This window comes from Cimex lectularius, unplaced genomic scaffold (genome assembly GCF_000648675.2).
Source record: "Cimex lectularius strain Harlan isolate CLEC.00 unplaced genomic scaffold, Clec_2.1 scaffold42, whole genome shotgun sequence".
NCBI classification, from domain to species: domain Eukaryota; kingdom Metazoa; phylum Arthropoda; class Insecta; order Hemiptera; family Cimicidae; genus Cimex; species Cimex lectularius.
Window position 1 is genome coordinate 1,476,387 of NW_019392754.1, and position 18,588 is coordinate 1,494,974.

General features: G+C 34.6%; 1 protein-coding gene across 2 annotated transcripts in view; it reads right to left on the reverse strand.

Annotated features, from left to right (window-relative positions):
* LOC106673913 (transcriptional repressor scratch 2-like) overlaps window positions 1-18,588 on the reverse strand; it is a 129,446-nt gene that overhangs the window by 61,924 nt on the left and 48,934 nt on the right. For both annotated transcript variants that reach the window (XM_014406302.2, XM_014406301.2), the window contains exon 2: window positions 5,948-5,974. In XM_014406302.2, coding sequence (XP_014261788.1) covers window positions 5,948-5,974 — 27 coding nt within the window. The remainder of the gene's footprint in view (window positions 1-5,947; window positions 5,975-18,588) is intronic.

An 18,588-nucleotide genomic window follows, 5' to 3' on the forward strand; every position in this document is an offset into this window, starting at 1 on the left:
CAGTGCGAAGCGGCAATAAAGAAAAAATTATAAAATCTCCCCATCTTTAGAAATCTATGACATCTTAAGAACGCTTTCACTCGAAGCACAAAATATCAGGGATGCAAAAAAAAAAAATCCTGAAGAAATTTCTGTTCCTCTATCAATTACACGACCCCAATTTCAGAAATCTGGGCCAAACTAAAGATTTTTAAAAGCACTCCAATCTTCTTTGGGCAATGGACGACAGACCTGATAAACAAGCTCTGTCCTAGCGGGCCCAACGAAAAGTTCAGGCCTGGACGTACGCATTACCACGGTTCCCACTACTTAATAGATAATTTCACCAAGGCTGAGTTAAACTGCGCTTTAAAGCCAACAAATAATAGTTCCCCTGGTAAGAATCAGATCCACTATTCCATGATAAAAACCTGCCTCCTCTAGCGAAGGCTGCATTACTCGAACTATACAATCGCATTTCGACTAGCCAAGAAATGCCAGATCAATGGAATGAAACGGTAATAATCCTAATAAAGATAGCAGGGAAGCCTCCTGACTCTTCCAACTCATACAGATCCATTTCTTTGGTTTCGTGTGTTCAAAAAACCTATGAACACATGATCAAAACTCGCTTTGAGTGGTGGGCGGAGCAAAATTGTAAACTTCACCAATGTCAATTTGGCTTCCGCAATAATAAATCAGTCATAGATGGACAGCTACTTTAGTAACCGACATCAAACTGGCCCTTTTCAGTATTAAATCAGTGCCCGCGCTCTTCTTGGACATAAGCGGAGCCAATGTTGTCACACAGCTCCTCGCCTCCAATCTGATTGCCATGGGTCCTCCAGTCCTTTTTGTACTGGAGTACAAAACATCGTCAACTTAATATCAGACAGAAAATTTTACTTTAGAATCAACGAAGCGTTGATAGGACCCAGGACATCATATAAAGGGCTCCCGCAGGGGGGAATACTAGGCCCGCTAATATATGCCCTTTTTCGCCTCGTACTTTGTAATACAATTGTTACCATTGCAAGCTAGATGTTCTTAGGTTTTACATTATGCATAATTAATTAATCTTTATGTAAGATATTGGTTGAGATAAAAAAGTCATTGTCACGAGCGGGATTCCAACCCACGACCCTCGGGTAAATACAACTTGAGCTATCGTGACTTCGATCATCTGGGACACTAACTTCCCATCTCAACCCAACCTTTCGGATTTTTCCTCCTTTGGCATTTTTCAAGTGGTAGAGCAGCTGCGTATTTAGCCGAGGGTCGAGGGTTCGAATCCCGCTCGTGACAATGACTTTTTTTATCTCAACCAATATCTTACATAAAGATTAATTAATTATGCATAATGTAAAGAACCTCTACCTTGCAATGATAACAATTGTATTACAAAGTACGAGGCAACTATTATGAATTATTTATAATCATTCGAAAATCGTGAGATGCGGTCTGGTGTGATGTAGGTTTCAGAAAAACATTTTCTTTATCGTACCAACGTTTCCATCTTTATTGAGATCATCTTCAGGGCCTGGGATTTACAAACATTGTATGTACTATTTAAGAAATACATGTAGGATGTGGAAAAAAGTGAATTTATAGAATGCAAAAAATATTTGTTTATATTCAATCAAAGTATTTCTCCTCACTCAAAGTGTTTGTTTTTTGCATAATTGTGCCACTACATGTATTTGTTAAATGTAAACAATGCTTGTAAATCCCAGGCCCTGAAGATGATCTCAATAATGATCGAAACGTTGGCACGATAAAGAAAATCTTTTTCTGAAACCTACATCACACCAGACCGCATCTCACGATTTGCGAATAATTATTGACTAACGGTCACTAATCACCACACATTATTTATAATAATTCCTTAACGCTAGCTTTTTAAAACTTTGTATTTATTTATTTGCCTTTCACTTGGACAATTGCTAAATTCCTCAGACAAAGAAAAAAAAATAGTGAGTTGTCTTTACCATATACAGTATTTAATATTAAACTACTTTTTGCAAAACAATTATTGCATGCTTAGTTTTCTCTAACTCTGGCGAGAGGTAAGTATAAGATATATCGAGATGTGCTAAAAAATTGAACATAGTTTTTTTTTCCTGGAATTACTGTATATAGTATATTCCAGTTCTTATCTTTAGAATTACAATCTAGGATTAGGGAAAAGGTTAGCTTTTCAATTAAGAAATTTCGGTCAAATTGAACTTTGTTCAAATGAGTTCAATAGACACATCATCCTACACAAAATATATATTGTAAGCATTGACTCTTGTGTTAATATTGATGCAATTTTGCTAATTAAATGTAAAAGGGAAAGGATAATTAATGGGATCGATTTCCTCTCAATTCAGGAATTTTCAATAATGAGACTAAGGATTGTTAGCAGTCAGCGGGTGGCTATTTACAGAGTAGAAAATATTGACGGTTAAACCATTGGAGCGAGCTTCGCATACTTCGATGAACTAATTAATCCGCCACCTCACACACCCATCCAACACTGCTTAAATTAGTCTTTCAACCGAGCGTTAACTTCATTAATTTATGAGACAACAAATAACTAATTAGTTCGTTCTAAAGGGACTTCCCATTAATTTTAATTAGTAAAATATGCCCCGTCTCTCGGTTGATTAAACGGTGCGTCACTTTTATATATCAGCGCGAAATAATGCCCTGTCGGTGCGAGAGAAGAGATGTTTCCGTTGGCACACGCATAAACCGCACATATTAAAATATATCTCTATAAATCTCAATAATTATACATTTTCATTTAATGAAATTCGTTTTTGACAATATTATTATCAATAATTATTCAGAAATAGTGAGATGCGGTTTGGTGTTTTAGGTGTCAGAAAAACATTTTCTTTATCGTGCCAACGTTTCGATCTTTATTGAGATCATCTTCAGTGCCCAAAGTGTTTGTCTTCTGTGTGACTGTGCCATTCTTGCGAGTCGTGTTGAGAATGAGAAACGTTGGTACGATAAAGAAAATGTTTTTCTGAAACCTACATCACACCAGACCGCATCTCACGATTTCTGAATAATTATCGTTTAACGGTCCATGAATTTTCTTTTAATCAATTTTTCGCCTTCCAACAATATAACAATCGGAATCATTTAGGTTCTCTACAAATTTATTTAAATTGCCAAATAAGTGTTTAAAGCTGTTTTAAAACGCTATAAATTATCTCAGAAATCTTGTCGAATTGTAGTTTTATCCGTTTTATTCATACGTATCGATTTAAATGGACTATTCGTAGTTGTCCTTTATCGAGAAAGCTCTGAACATGTGATCTCCTGTCGCATGAACAATTCCACTAATGCAAAGCGGTGTGTTTCAAAGGCCGTGAAATGACACCTCAGATAAAATGATTTTCTACTTAATTCAAACACGACCGTCCAGTCCATTTATTTCTGATATCCGATCGATGTGATGAAAATGATGCTGTTAGGATATTCAACTTTCAAACAGTGCTTACAGAGTGTAAATTCATGACTAATATTTTTTTATGTATGAAATTTTTTTTGGTTAAACTAAATAAAACAATATTGTAAGCATGTACATTTTTAATTATTTTACTTTCGCGACGTTTTAAAGTAGAGCTCTTTTTAGATTACAACACTAAGCGCTGAATTAAGTTAATTATCCGAAAAAGTTTTTCTATTTGCATTTTGGGAAAATTAACACCAAGTTTTTCCTCAGTTCAGCCGCTTTTCCTTCTCTACTTTTCCGTTCGTCTCCATTATAATATTATAGTCTTTATGAGAGTTCGCGGAGTTGGGGGGGATAAAGGTAAAACTCTCAGAGCAATCCATTTTATATTTACCTTTGGCAAACTCATTTAGAGTCGGAAACTTGGAGGATTGCTTCTTGAATTGTTATGGATCTCTGACGGTATAAGTATTAGCACTTTCAATTTACAACCCTTGAATCCTTATTAACGCCCCGGGGGAGTATAGGTGACATTAGATTTGGATAGCCTATTTAATTTTCATTCAGGGAATACTTCGCGTTTTATTATTCGCCTTTTTCGTTAGGCGGTTCAACGAAGTTAAGTCTTAACAAAAAAAGAAAACAATCCTGTCAGAAATAAATTTCATTTTATCGGATATAGAAAATCTTAAGTAGGTTTTAAAACGAAAGCATTTCCTTCAATTCCTTTTGGCTTGGGATTTTTTTGGATTCATCAACTTATTTTTTTATGGTTATCAATACATAAGAACGTAAAAATTACTTAATGAATGAGCTATCATGTCAATAATAAAAAAAATACGAAATCCCAAATATTTCAGTTTTATTACGGCCAATCCGTCAAATAGCCCTTTATTTCTTAATTAATTATTCTTTTTATAAACACCAATATTTTTTTTATTCGTAAATTTTTACTCTGATCTAGCAAAAAATATAAAAGGAAAAAATAATGTGTTGTCTAATGAATTAATATATTTTGTCCGTAATATTAAATAGTCTTTCCTAATTTCAAATTAACTTATCTTATTTTAAATTACCTTTTTATTATTTTCAAATTAACTCTTTTTAATTTCAATTTAATCCTTTTTTAATTCAAACTACCTCTTATTGATTTCAAATTACATATTTTTAATTTCGAATTAACCCTTTTTTAATCCCAGATTAACTCTATTTTTTATTCGGAATCAACCAATTTTTAAAGCGTTAAAGAAATTAGAAGATGATATGAAATATATCCGTCTGAATTAAAATTCTTGTATAGTCGAAAATATTTTAAATATGTGAAATAATTGGGTTTTTTGAAAAAATTATTTACAGTTAAAATTGATATACAATTAAATCTGAGAATATTTTAATAATATGAAATGGGTTTGTACAGAAAATACCGCATGGAAATCAGTTCTAATTAATTTTAAATGTTCTATAAAATTAATCAATTCATTATATACAATGGAATTAATTCTTTGATTGTGAGAAGTTTACAAAAATATTAAATAGGTTTTGATTCAAAATAACGTATAAAAATTAGTTAAAATTTAAATTTAAATTCCATAAAATTAAGTATAAATAGAAATTATCATTCTATTAATTCAAGATTTAAAAAAATGCGACATAATTATTTTATAGATATTTTATTTTGTGTTTAAAAATATTTTGAATTGATAGAATAATACTTTCTATTCAAATTAGTTTTATGTCAATTTTAATTTTAACTGTAATTAATTTTCAAAATATCTAATTAAAACCACAATTATTTTATATTTAAAAATAAATCAAATATTCAATCATTTCCAGTCTTCAGTGTCCAATGTTTAACAATCAAAAAATTATGAGATTGATGATATATAAATCCATATCATTTTTTAAAATTAAAACAGGTTTATTTGAAATTACAATAGAGGTTAATTTACAATTCAAAATGGTTGATTAGAAGGGAAAATGAATAATTTGAAAATTGAAATCGTTTAATTTGAAGTAAAAAAGAGTTAATTTGAAATGGAAAAATATTTATTTGAAGTTTACATTGGTCAGTTTCAAATCTAAAAAAATATTTTTGAAATCAAAAACTGTTAATCCCAAATTAATAAAAGGATAATTTTACATTAAAAAGTCTTAATTTGTGGAAACAGTGCTATACTCTACAAATGATATTTATGATTTGATCAAGATATTGCCTTTTATCCTCTCCCCAACTTCTCAAAATTTTACCTCCATTTTGTAAAAATGTGACTTTTACACCTCATAAGATTATAGTTGCGAACTATTAACCTGAAGAGCTAAAATGGTTGATATAAATTGAACGAAAATTAACGACGAACCGTGGAAACCGGAATGGTGAAGGAAGCCAGTCCCCGACCGTTGGGTCGAAAATCGATCCATTTTCTCACTCGTGTTTAACATGGGAAAAATGATCGATCTTTTTTCCATGTTTCAATTCGATTTGACATACTGTAAACGTATAACTCTAAGCGTACTTACTTTTGGTCATGAGAACCGGACAGTTGTCTGCAAAAGAAACGAAAATTCAATTAGAAGATAATTTTGGAACAGATTATTAAAAATCATTTTTTAAATTGCAAACTAACGTACATACCCACACGCACAACGTCACACCATTTGGAAAAAGGGATGGTTAAGGGCGCATTTAAAAATTATATAGTTAAACATTATTATATTATATACCATTCCTGTACCCAGTGTCTCCTATATCAACGATAGACAAGGAACTGGAAAATTCCAGAGTATCTGTCTCAACATCTCAGATCCGGTTTGTCCTTGCAATCAGATACTCGCCTAAGACTGTAGACTGTTTTCTTCTATGCTAAAAGAGCAGGAAGAATCGCTTCCTTTGCTGTTGATTGATATAGTTCCTTCTTCAACTCAGGTATGTGCACAGACAAACGGCTGAGGAGGGATCATTCTTAAACGAAACGATGACAGTTCAACCAATGAAGAATTAAACTGGATGTTGGTGGGCGTTTCCAAGATTGACGTTGACCTGTTCGACACTGATCACTTTTTCCAATGGATTACTTCCACTCAATGAAATAACCTACGGGTTCATGACCCCACAACCATCATGAAAAATTTCACAGGCAGTGAAAGCATCTACCAGTTACTCTTAATATAATACATTTATATTCACGGATGCAGATTTGTTATTCGGATTCTTTTTCGATTGCAAATTGGACTGGCATAAATAAAATTTAAAAAAATGGTTATTCGGAGATCGTGAGATGCGGTCTGGTGTGAAGTAGGTTTTAGATAAACATTTTCTTTATCGTGCCAACGTTTCGATCTTTACTGAGATCATCATCAGAGGTCAAAGTATTTGTTTTCCGTGTAGATGTGTCATTCTTGTCTGTTCTGTTGAGAGTGTGAAAAAAAATGAAAAAATTAGCACTGAACGACTAAAAAGAAAACAAAATTTTCCTACTTATTGCATTTAATACAATATAAGAACATTATAAGAATTATTTGGAACTAAGGACTTGATGTCAAGTTTTCAAAAATTACAATTACAGCTCCTCTCCTCCAAACTGATTGCCCTGGGTCTTCCAGTCCTTTTTGTACAAAATATCGTCAAGTTAATATCACACAGAAAATTTTACTTTAGAATCAACGAAGAGTTGGTAGGACCCAGGACATTATATAAAGGGCTCCCCAGGGGGGAATACTAAGACCGCTAATATATGCTCTTTTTGCCTCGTACTTTGTAATACAATTGTTATCATTGAAAGGTAGAGGTTCTTAGGTTTTACATTATGCATAATTAATTAATCTTTATGTAAGGTATTGGTTGAGATAAAAAAGTCATTGTCACGAGCGGAATTCGAACCCACGACCCTCGGCTAAATACGCCGTTGCTCTCCAACTTGAGCTATAGTGAATTCGATCAAATGGGACAATAACTTCCCATCTCAAACCAACCTTTCGGATTTTTCCTCCTTTGGCATTTTACAAGTGGTACAGCAGCTGCGTATTTAACCGAGGGTCGTGGGTTCGAATCCCGCTCGTGACAATGACTTTTTTAACTCAACTCTTATGAATTATTTATAATTATTCGAAAATCGTGAGGCGCGGTCTGGTGTGTTGTAGTTTTCAGAAAAACATTTTCTTTATCGTGCCAACGTTTCGATCTTTATTGAGATCATCTTCAGGGACTGGGATTTACATTATATGTACTATTATGTTACTTTACAACAAAGTATTTGTTTTCCGTGTAGATATATCATTCTTGTCTGTTCTGTTGAGAGTGTGATAAATTGTTACTTATTGCATTTAATACAATATAAGAACATCATAAGACTTAGTTGGAACTAAGGACTTGATGTCAAGGGTTCAAAAATTTTCTATGAAATGTTACTTTAAAAAATCCATCACTGTCTCGGCAGCAAACTTAACTGGAATCAGCACGTAAAGTAAACAGATTAGTACTAAACATGTGATTGAGTATTCTATGCAGAGTAACAGGTAATCGATAACAAGCAATCAAACCTAAACTGAACTTAATATTTCAGTTAGAATTCATCATCATTAATGTCCCTTTTTGGCAGAGCAGTAAAATTTATTCCACGTGAATGAAACCACTCACAAAGACAAAAAAAATTATACTTCAAGCTTTCCACATTACTTCAAAAACTGGATGTTATTGTTTTGAAAAGTACCGATTCGAAGGTCAATTTGCAATATGAATTTCTTAGATAATTGAATTTTATAGTTTGTATATAATAAGACTTTCGATAAAAAAGAAAAAGCGGGTTTAATTACTTGTGAAAAAATAACTGATAATCGCTCAAAGATAAAAGAATTGAAAGACATATGAAATGTAAAGTTCGAAGTTGCACCACCTCGCTAATAAGGCTTTGGGAGAGAAGCTGACGTGGGAAAACGTAAGGTCCTTTGCAAACCCCGACCCGAGTTTAAGGGAAAGAGCCTTGTTAACTATTCATCCGGATTGATCCCTGGCAAAGATGGAATCTTCAGGGTTATGCACAAATCCTTAAATAAATTATTTCTGAGGAGAGAAGTTCTAAATGCAAGCAGTAACGATATTTCTATTTTCATCACATTTTGATTTCGCCACTTGATGTTTTGGTTTGAGGAAAAGCCTTTGATTTTTAAAACCTTACTTTTATTATATTAAAAAAATATTATACCAACATGTAATATATAACATTATGAATTATAATATAACGTTTTTCTGAATTAACTTTAAAATGGCTAATTTTTTTATAGAAAAAAACTAATTGATAAAAACTAACGTTATCTCTAAGTCATGCGCTTATGCTTTAAAGATGGAGTGAGCTGGTTTAATACAAATACTAAAATTATTTGGAGATCATGAGGTGCGGTCTGGTGTGACGTAGGTTTTAGAATTTTCTTTATCGTGCCAACGTTTCGATCTTTATTGAGATCATCTTCAGGGCTCAAAGTGTTTGTTTTCTGTATTGACAGAGCCCAACACGACACTCAAGAATGACACTCCTAGACGGAAAACAAACACTTAAGATGATCTCAATAAAGATCGAAACGTTGGCATGATAAAGAAAATGTTTTTCTAAAACCTAGGTCACACTAGACCGCATCTCACGATCTCCGAATAATCATTGGCTAACTGTCATTAAACACTACACACAAATATTAAGCATGATAGAAAAGGGTACCATACCATAGGCTGCGTAGATGGCCTGGTACAATCATAAAATTGAAATTCGATGACACTGTCAAATCAGATGCAAAAACGCCCTAAATATTGTAGGAAAACAGTGTGAGAAAATGGGTTTAAACATAAACCCAAGGAAACATATCTTCTCTCTCTCTCTCTCTCTCTCTCTCTCTCTCTCTCTCTCTCTCTCTCTCTCTCTCTCGGTAAATGTAAGAAAGTTTCATGGGACCTAATTTTTGCGATCTTTTATAAATAAACGTTCAATTCAATTATCTTTAAATCCGGTATATGGGACATTTCAGTTACAGCCAACAGCCGTTTTACCTGTTTCCCGCCATTTTTTAAATAATTTTTCACAATAAAGGCAGTTTATCTCGAACCATCCAGTCGACCTTACACATCCAAATACAGAGGTGGCTTTAAGAACGATTACTGAATGCTGCTGGCCTCTAATCTGAATCAGGTGAGTTTCAGGGCAGCTTTGAAAGCTGTTTGTAAAAAGCTAGTTGGATGCTTTCCATTTTTCGAGGTACCACAGTGTTCGAAGGAATCAAAGACTGGAGCCTACAGTGGTTCTTAACAGGTAAGACCACGACTTGCAACCACCTACACCAGAATCTGCACAGTGCCACAACTTCCGACCAATCTGGAAGCGATCCCTTAAGAAAGAAGTGTTAGCGGCTTCCAAAACTGCCCGGTCTCACGAAGGGTGTCTCAAAAATTAACTCCCGGTCTCGTAGTGTTAAAAATTTTCTCTTTTCTTCGTTTACATAAAACCTTGACTCATTCTAGCTGCTCCTATTGGATTAAAAACTTTATTTTTCTTTGTATTGACTATTATTCCATTCTTGTAAAATGTTTAAGTTAAAAATCCGTTTTCCTTATGAAAGAAAGCAAGATCAATTGACAGCAGTAAAATCTATAAAGAAAATATGTCACGCTTGTATTCTTCAAAATGGTTGACTTGAACTTGGGATTCTTAAAAAAATACAACATTTAACATATTCTGAGCTATGTTACCCATCCAAACTATTCCTGCAGAATTATATTGTAAATAAAATCATATACAAACAAACATCGAAAAATGTTGCCCATTGCTCCTACATCGGGGGGCAAGTATATGATGGTACGATGTTTGAATATTGGCGGTTAAACAGGAAAAATTTAAATAGTTGTCGGTTGAGGTGAAGAATTGGTATTTCGGAGAGCATAGTCACGATAGTTCAAGTGGTACACCATGGAGGTGTAAAAAGCAGTCGTGGGTTCGAGCCCTGGTCGTGACAATAATTTTTGTTCACTAGTTTTGTGGTCCGCTTGACCATTTAATATCTTTCAATTAATTAGGATGTTTAATTGAGATAAAAAAATCAGTGTCACGAGCGGGATTCGAACCCACGAACTTCCCACTTGAGCTATCGTGACCCCGATCCTCTAGGGCACTAACTTCCCTTCTCAACCCCACCTTTTTTTAATTTTCCCTCCTTTTTGCCATTTTGCAAGTTAATGAATTTAATAAGTAAAAATGAAGTATACCTTAACTAATGCTCTCCGTGGCCATTTCATTCGTCGCCGAGAATCAAATGGATTACACGACATTTGAAAAATGGCAAAAAGGAGGGAAAATTCAAAAGGTGGAGTTCAGATGGGAAGTTAGTGTATGAGTGAATCTAATCAAGTGGTAGAGCAGCGGCGTATCTAGTAGAAGATCGTGGGTTCGAATCTCGCTCGTGGCAATGACTTTTTTATCTCAACTAAAACCCTTAATTAAATGAAAGATATTAATTCTTGTTCTTAACCTTCTTTGCATAAAAAATAATAATCATTAAAGACTGATAAGATAATAAAAACAATTGTAAATAATGTTTTTTTAAAAATATTTTTGTGTTTGATGGTTCTTTTGAATTTAAATAAAATTTCTTTCTCGGACGCTGAGCTCTTTCCAATATTTGAAAAATAAATGAAAACGGGATTGGAGAAATAACCTGTTTGACGAATACAGCACAAAATGGTTGAAATCTCCTTTCGGATGAGCTCTCTTTTACTCTCAGTCTAACAAGATGAGCCGTGGAAATCTAGTTCCAGACCACTCAAGTCATCCCTCTCCACGAAGCGGATATATGCCGCGGGGATGGGGTGGAACAGTAAGCTCTAAACGGATATTCTATCCTTTGGGATTCGCCACCGCTCCGCCGACATTATGACCCCGGCTTTACTTCCCTATCGATATCAACGCGTCAATCTTTCCGAGTCACGACGTCGACCAATGGGGCCGCTTTGAATTTAATTAAATTTCAATTTACCTAACCGTGACGATACCCGATTTGTAAATAGAGGGATCGACTTGATGGAATCATTCTGTTACATTCGTATATTTGGAAAGGGTTGGTCACATCCTGCTTTATCTCTTACGCTTCGTTGGCTCGGGATGAATTTAACTCATTTCACATGGACAGAGGAACACGGATTCGATATGTTCATCCGATATCTGTCACTGTAATCGATCCGGTTTTGATCCTGGAAGGAATATGCTATACAAATTGTATATTACTATATTTCAAATACAATGAGTTTTTTGAGTTTAAAACCCAGAGGTGATTATTAAAACCGGAAAAACACATTTGGATTTTAGCGATGTTTCGGTATTATTTAGAATAATTTATTATGGTTCATTGTCGGACTGTCTGAATAGTGTTTTTCAATTAATTAATCTTTATATAAGGCATTGGTTGAGATAAAAAAAAGTCAGCGTCACGAGCGGGAATCGAACTCACGACCCTCTGCTAAATCCGCCTCTACCACTTCAGCTATTGTGACTTCGATCCACTCGAACACCAACATCCCATCTCAACCCCACCTTTCGAATATCTCTCCTTTTTGCCATTTTTCAAGGGGGTATTCGAAAGGTGGGGTTCAGATGGGAAGTTAGTGTCCGAGTGGATCGAGGTCACGATAGCTCAAGTGGTAGATCATCGGCGTAGTTAGCAGAGGATCGTGGGTTCGATTCCCGCTCGTGAGCTGACTTTTTTATCTACGAAACGAAACTATTTTAAAGTTATCAGAAGAGAGAAATATGTTTAATTTAGATGATAGACCGTGAATGAATGGCATGGATACGTATATTGGCTTGTGGTTATGTTAATAAATCCCAGGTCCTGAAGATGATCTCAATAAAGATCGAAACGTTTGCACGATAAAGAAAATGTTTTTCTAAACCTTCGCCACACCAGACCGCATCTCACGATCTCCAAAAAAATTATAATTTAATTTTTTTGCAATTTTTGTTAAAATAATTTTCATAATGCGGTGCAATGTTAGCGTAAATATTATGAATATGTTTATTATAAAAACATAATAGAATTGCTGCTTGGTGTTGGCCTCCGAGTCGTTGAACTCATGCTGAAGCGGCCTGGGTCACTTATTGCTTGTTTTCACTTGTGGGTTTGTTCGGCAGTTCCTCACTGAAGATGGCGCAATGCGGAAACGCGTTTCTGTTCAATAAGCCCGCGAGTGAAAATTGATTCAGTAAGTCGCCCAGTACAAGTATGAAAAATATATTAAATATTTAAAAACAATAATGGAAAATTAAAGTTTTTCAAAAATAAAATTATTTCTTGAAAATTGCAGAGCATAGCCGAAACGTGTTTCATTTTTCGATTAAAACCGCTATAAAGCCTACTATAAATAAATTTTTCATCTATTAAAAATAAAATTGATAAAAAATTATAAGTATTGACCAGAATTTATAAAAAAAATTTGTACAAATACAAAATTCAAACTGATAAATATTCAAACGTTATACATGGAACGACATTTGTATGTTTGCACACCTTCGCTTTCTCGTACAAATGCTCAACTTAATTTTCATTTTAGTGTTCGATTTACTGGAATTTTTGGCGTTTTCTTGTCGGAAAAGTCGAGTTCCGGGAAATACGGAATTTCGCATTTTTGCAAACTTGTTTGAAAAGAAAATGAAAACGAAAACAGCGATAAGTACAAAAAACTGAGCTGGATATGCCTATTTCTACCGTAAAATCCGTATTTGATTATTCCCCAAACAACCAAAGAATTCCAACGAAACTACGGAAACGACATTGACTTGTTTTCACCTCGAATTTTCAATTATTCGGTTTTCCCTTTCCTGAAAAGAACACGTTTTTACACAAAAGTTACAATTTTCTCGGAACAATGTGTACCGATTTCGATAATAAATTTATCAAATCATTAAGCATACGTTTTCCAAGAATTCTCGTCTCGGAATTTTAAAAAAAATACATAGTTTCTGAAATAAAAAAAGTTTCAAATTCCAAAATTTAAATTCTCATCAAATTAATATTGTATGTCTTATTATTATTTTCTTTCCAGTGGGCATATAATCACAAACAATTGTGTAAAATTTGAGTCAAATTGAGTAAACAGTCATTGAGAAAAATGTTTATCCTATAACGATAAGATCCAACCATCCCTAAGATGGTTTTTTTCGCCACTTAACTTTTTCTGCCCATCTTTTCTATTTTTTCTATCAGTTGCCGTTTCTCAATAGTTAGAATTAGCCGAAGGTCGTGGGTTCGAATCCTGCTCGTGGCACTAACTTTTTCATCTGAACCAAGACCTTACATTAAAAAAACAACAACAATTAATTAAGGTTTTTAATTGAGATGAAAAAAAGTTAATGGCACGAGAAGGATTCGAACCCACGACCTTCGGCTAGATACGCCGCTGCTCTACCACCTGAGCTATCGTGACCTCGATCTTTTCCATTTTCATCTCAACTAAAAACCTTAATTAATTGTAAAGTATTAATTGGTCAAGCGGACCACGAAAATAGTGAATTTAATTTTTAAAAAATTAACTGAAAGACGTAATTTGGCCAATTAGACCACTAAACAATGTCTTTAATAGCAAACAAACCAACCAATAAACAACATCCAAAATAAGCAGACAGTATATTGTGAGATGAACTGCTGGGCTCATCACGAGTCTTTACCCCAATGGGATCAAGACACACAATTTTATGATTTATGACAAAATGAAAGATTAAAATGATCGTAAATGATCAACAGGCTTACCCGTCCGACCGAAAATCGCACATACGGCATAAAACACCACTAACAACTAAAAAAGATCCACCTGTTACTTTCTTACTCCTACCTTCCCGGTTCCACGCAGTTCTTCTAGTAGAAATATTCCATAATATCATAATCTAGAATCGGTACCCAAAATTGAAAAGGTTGAATCTGAACATACGATTGAGAATTTTATACAGACTAAGAAAAAATAAGTACCAAGTTAACCTAAACGGAAAATGTACATATCAGAAGTCATTCATATTCAAAGTTTATAATTACACTGCACAATTTAGTTTAAAAAATCGTACAATTTAATTTGATTCAGATGGAATGGGCCCACTCATAAATTATTAGGTTTTCCTTCTGCTCATGAAGTTCGATCCCGTTAGCATATGCCAAGTAACCAAAGAAAGTTCATGCAAGTTTGAATTGTCACAATTAAAGTTAGTTTAGAAATATTTTAGTGGAAGGAATCTATAATCATCTCTTAACGAGTTATCGGTTCAGTTGTGCCCTTTATCATTAATTAAAAATTTTATTCAGCTACTGGCGACTATCAAACTCCCGAATTCGCATATGACAGTCAATTTCTAAGAAAAAGAGAAAGCTAAATCGGTTAAGATCTGGATAGTACAGATGATGTGGTAGCACTTCATTATCATGCTTCATTATCACCTCCTTCGACGTTCTGACAATATGAACTTCCAAGGTTGCCCTCGTGAAAAATTACATATTTTCTTTTTACGAGAGCAGGTCGTTTCTGGGTCAGGGCAACAATACAATTATACTTGGATTGTGTAAAATTCGGCAAGACAAAGCATAACCGTTCGCTCGGTCAGTATTTGGTTTTCTTATCAGTGGGAAAGGGTCATCTGGCCAAAGGTACGACCAGTGATACAGCACAGGATCCATTTATCATCGCATGTGACATTCCGCTCAAAAAAATCTTTGCCGTGGAAGCAATGAAAGACAAATGTTTAGACGCTGAAGCTTGCTAACGTAGGTCAATTTATCAGAAATCCATTTGCTCAGGTTACGTCTTCCCAGATCGATGTAAGCTAGGGAAAAACGTATCACCGCTTACTTTGAACACTGGCAAGCTTATGACAAGTTTGACTCGACTCAACTTCGATATCTTTCCTCAATTCGTTGTCATTAAAAAAAAATGTCTACCAGATCGTGGCTCATCTTCCACACCATAATTCCTAGAAGCAAACATTTTGAACCACTTATTGTCTCATCACAGTACGCATATTTTAGGAGCTTCCTGGGCCGCTCTAGTACCGAAAAAAATTCATAAAATAAGCTAGCACAAATTATGCCTTTTCAAACTATGAGAAAGTAAATATTTTATAATTTAATGTGAACCGTTCATGTCACTTTTTCTTTATGAACTAAGAATCATGGTTTTACTTGATGATTTTTTTAAATTTATTTTTATTACAATCTGTAATTATTATTTACAATATGTAATTTGCGGATACATGAAATTATGTACAACTATTTACATTGAGGGGAGGAAATAATCAATGTTATCCTCCCTCTTCCCTTTGTTTATGTTTTTTTACAGTTTACTCGGAAAGGAGATCGCGGGGCCATTTCCTCTTAAGACGCCTTATGGGGGTGTAGAGATGGGTTCTATCGGACAGGGCTTGGGTAAGACTATTTGGATGGTGGGAGAGTTTTTTTGTGAAAGTTGGTAAATTTTTCGGGAATAAATTTTTGGATATAAGGAATTTGAAGGTCGTTGTGGAGGGTAGCATTTGAGACATAATAAGGAGCATTTACAATGGATCTGAGGACTTTAGATTGAAAGGATTGGAGACGTTGGGTATTGGAAGGTTTAGCGGTTCCCCACAGTTCTATTCCATACGTCCAAATCGGTTGTAGTAGTGTTTTGTAAATTGTAAGTTTGTTTTTTGTCGATAGTTTAGACTGTCGTCCTATAAGTCTGTGCAGTAGACCATACCGTCTGTTTAGGTTTTGTCGTGTCAGTCGTGTATGTTGATTCCACGTTAGTCGTGAGTCTAGGTGGAACCCAAGGTAGCGAACGCAGTCGGATTTGGGGATAGGAACGTTGCTGTAGTATATCGTGAGAGGAGGTTTGCTTCGGAGTGTAAATGTGACATGTACGCTCTTGCTTTCGTTTATCTTCATTTTCCATTGTCTACACCAACCTGCTATACATGAGATATGTTCCTGCAGATCTTCCGAAGCAACCGCAGGATCGGAATTGGAGGATAGTACAGCTGTATCATCAGCGAAGGATGCAAGTAGGGTGGTAGGTTTAGTGGGAATATCTGCAGTATAAAGGATGTAAATGTCTCATCCTCCTATCTAAACAGAAACGTTGATTAACAGTATTAAAACAATCTCAAATGAAAAAAACCCAACTTTTCTAGTTTCTTGGCATTTCGTAAAAACTATTCCTCCTTACTAATCGAAAAACATTCACTACAAATTTCCTCTAACCAATCGAATTGTCTTTACGAACATAAACACGCAGTAAAATAACAATAAAAACAAACGGACGCACATAATCATAACCGGACCCAAAAAATCGACTCTTAACAATGCATGACACTACTGCAAGGGGACACCTCCACATCTCGCCCCACGGGAAAAGGCAGGAATATTTGAATGTTTATTGTTGCCTTCTCCGACCGTCGTGAATTTCATTTTTGTTTATTTGTCAAGCAGTCGGCCAGGAAAGAATTTTTTTCTTAATAAACAGCATCCATGTTGAAAAGAACGAGTATAGAAAAGAATTGCAAGAGAAAACATTCCTACATTTTTCTACAGTATTCTCCAATGCTAACGAAAACCATTAATTTCATAAAATATGCTAATTTTCATTGGACGAAACAATGGTGCAGCATGAATTCCCACAGGATAAACCGGGCTAATAGATTGTTTGAAAATTTAGCAACCGTTGTTCGTAAACCGGGGTCTAATCAAGGTTGGTAACCTTGTCACGGGATTATCGCCCATGTCTGCAAACTTTCCTTACATCCCCAACTCCTATGAAGGATATTATTTACCCGAACCAGTTCCATCAACTTTTTCAAATAATTTTTATGAAAGAAAGTATACATAATTGTTTTTTTAGAAAATTGTCATCTCATCCTGTTGTATGTAGTAATAAACCGTCTTTAAATTATTAAAATTTTTTTTGGGTCGCGGATAATTTCAAAGGTATTACAACATACGTTGCAAAACATTGCGTGCCAAGTTAAATTTGACAGACGAAATGTATTCGAGTGGAATAACGGCGGGGGTTCGATCGAAACTGTTTATTCATTTAAAGGAATACCAAGAACCGAGAAAATAGAAACCCTCTTGTAATGTTTTCCTGGTTTATAAATTATTAAGAAATGGGTTCTATTCATCCTGTTGAAATCGTAATAACTCGCGAAAAATTTATTTTTTATTTATTTTTTGCAAACAATAGTTGAAAAGTCATGAAATATGTATGTGAAATTGTATTTGTTATTTAACAGCATGGATAAAAATAAAACTGGACATTAGAAGGTCTGAAACCCGCGCAAGCATGAACCCTGCAATAAAGATGGTACTCGGCGGGTGAGTCCTTTAAATCACAAATTAAATCAATTTAGGGAGAAAAATAAAATTACAAAATTCGGGTTCGTTGTTGGGCGGAGGCTGTAAGGCGATAGGTAACGATAGCCGTTTCGGCACACTATCCAATTGCAAAAAGTTATATCGTGGAAACTTGTATTTTATCTCAGAACCAAGCCATGTATCTGAGATTAGTTGTATTCCCCAAATGCAACACCAGCTAAGTTGACTCCATTGAAATGACTTTAAATCTATGGGTGTAATGAGGCTGTGGGAAGGTTGAAGATGATCGCAGGCATGACCATCTACAATCTCTGGGATTTAAAAAAGGCATAAAAATGAAATAATACAGTATTAAAGATTTTAGACTCAATCAAAATATCTTAAACACTTTGAAAGAATACAATACGCTGATTGAGAGTAAAATTTCTAAAATTGTAAAAATCATTCATTCAGTCATTTTTTCACATCTTAAATGTAGTTGTAAATTTAATCAATGTTTATAAATCCCAGGCGCTGAAGATGATCTCAATAAGGATCGAAACGTTGGCACGATAAAGTAAATGTTTTTTTAACCTATCCACTATTTATTCAGAAATCGTGAGATGCGGTCTGGCGTGATGTAGGTTTCAGAAAAACATTTTCTTTATCGTGCCAACGACCGACCTCCTTCCCCACCCCTTCAAAATCCAACGGACATAAACATAAAACAGCAAAATCTCACTGGCACTCTCAACACGACACGCAAGAATGGCATAATTACACAAAAGACAAACACATTGAGTGAGTAGAAATACTTTGATTGA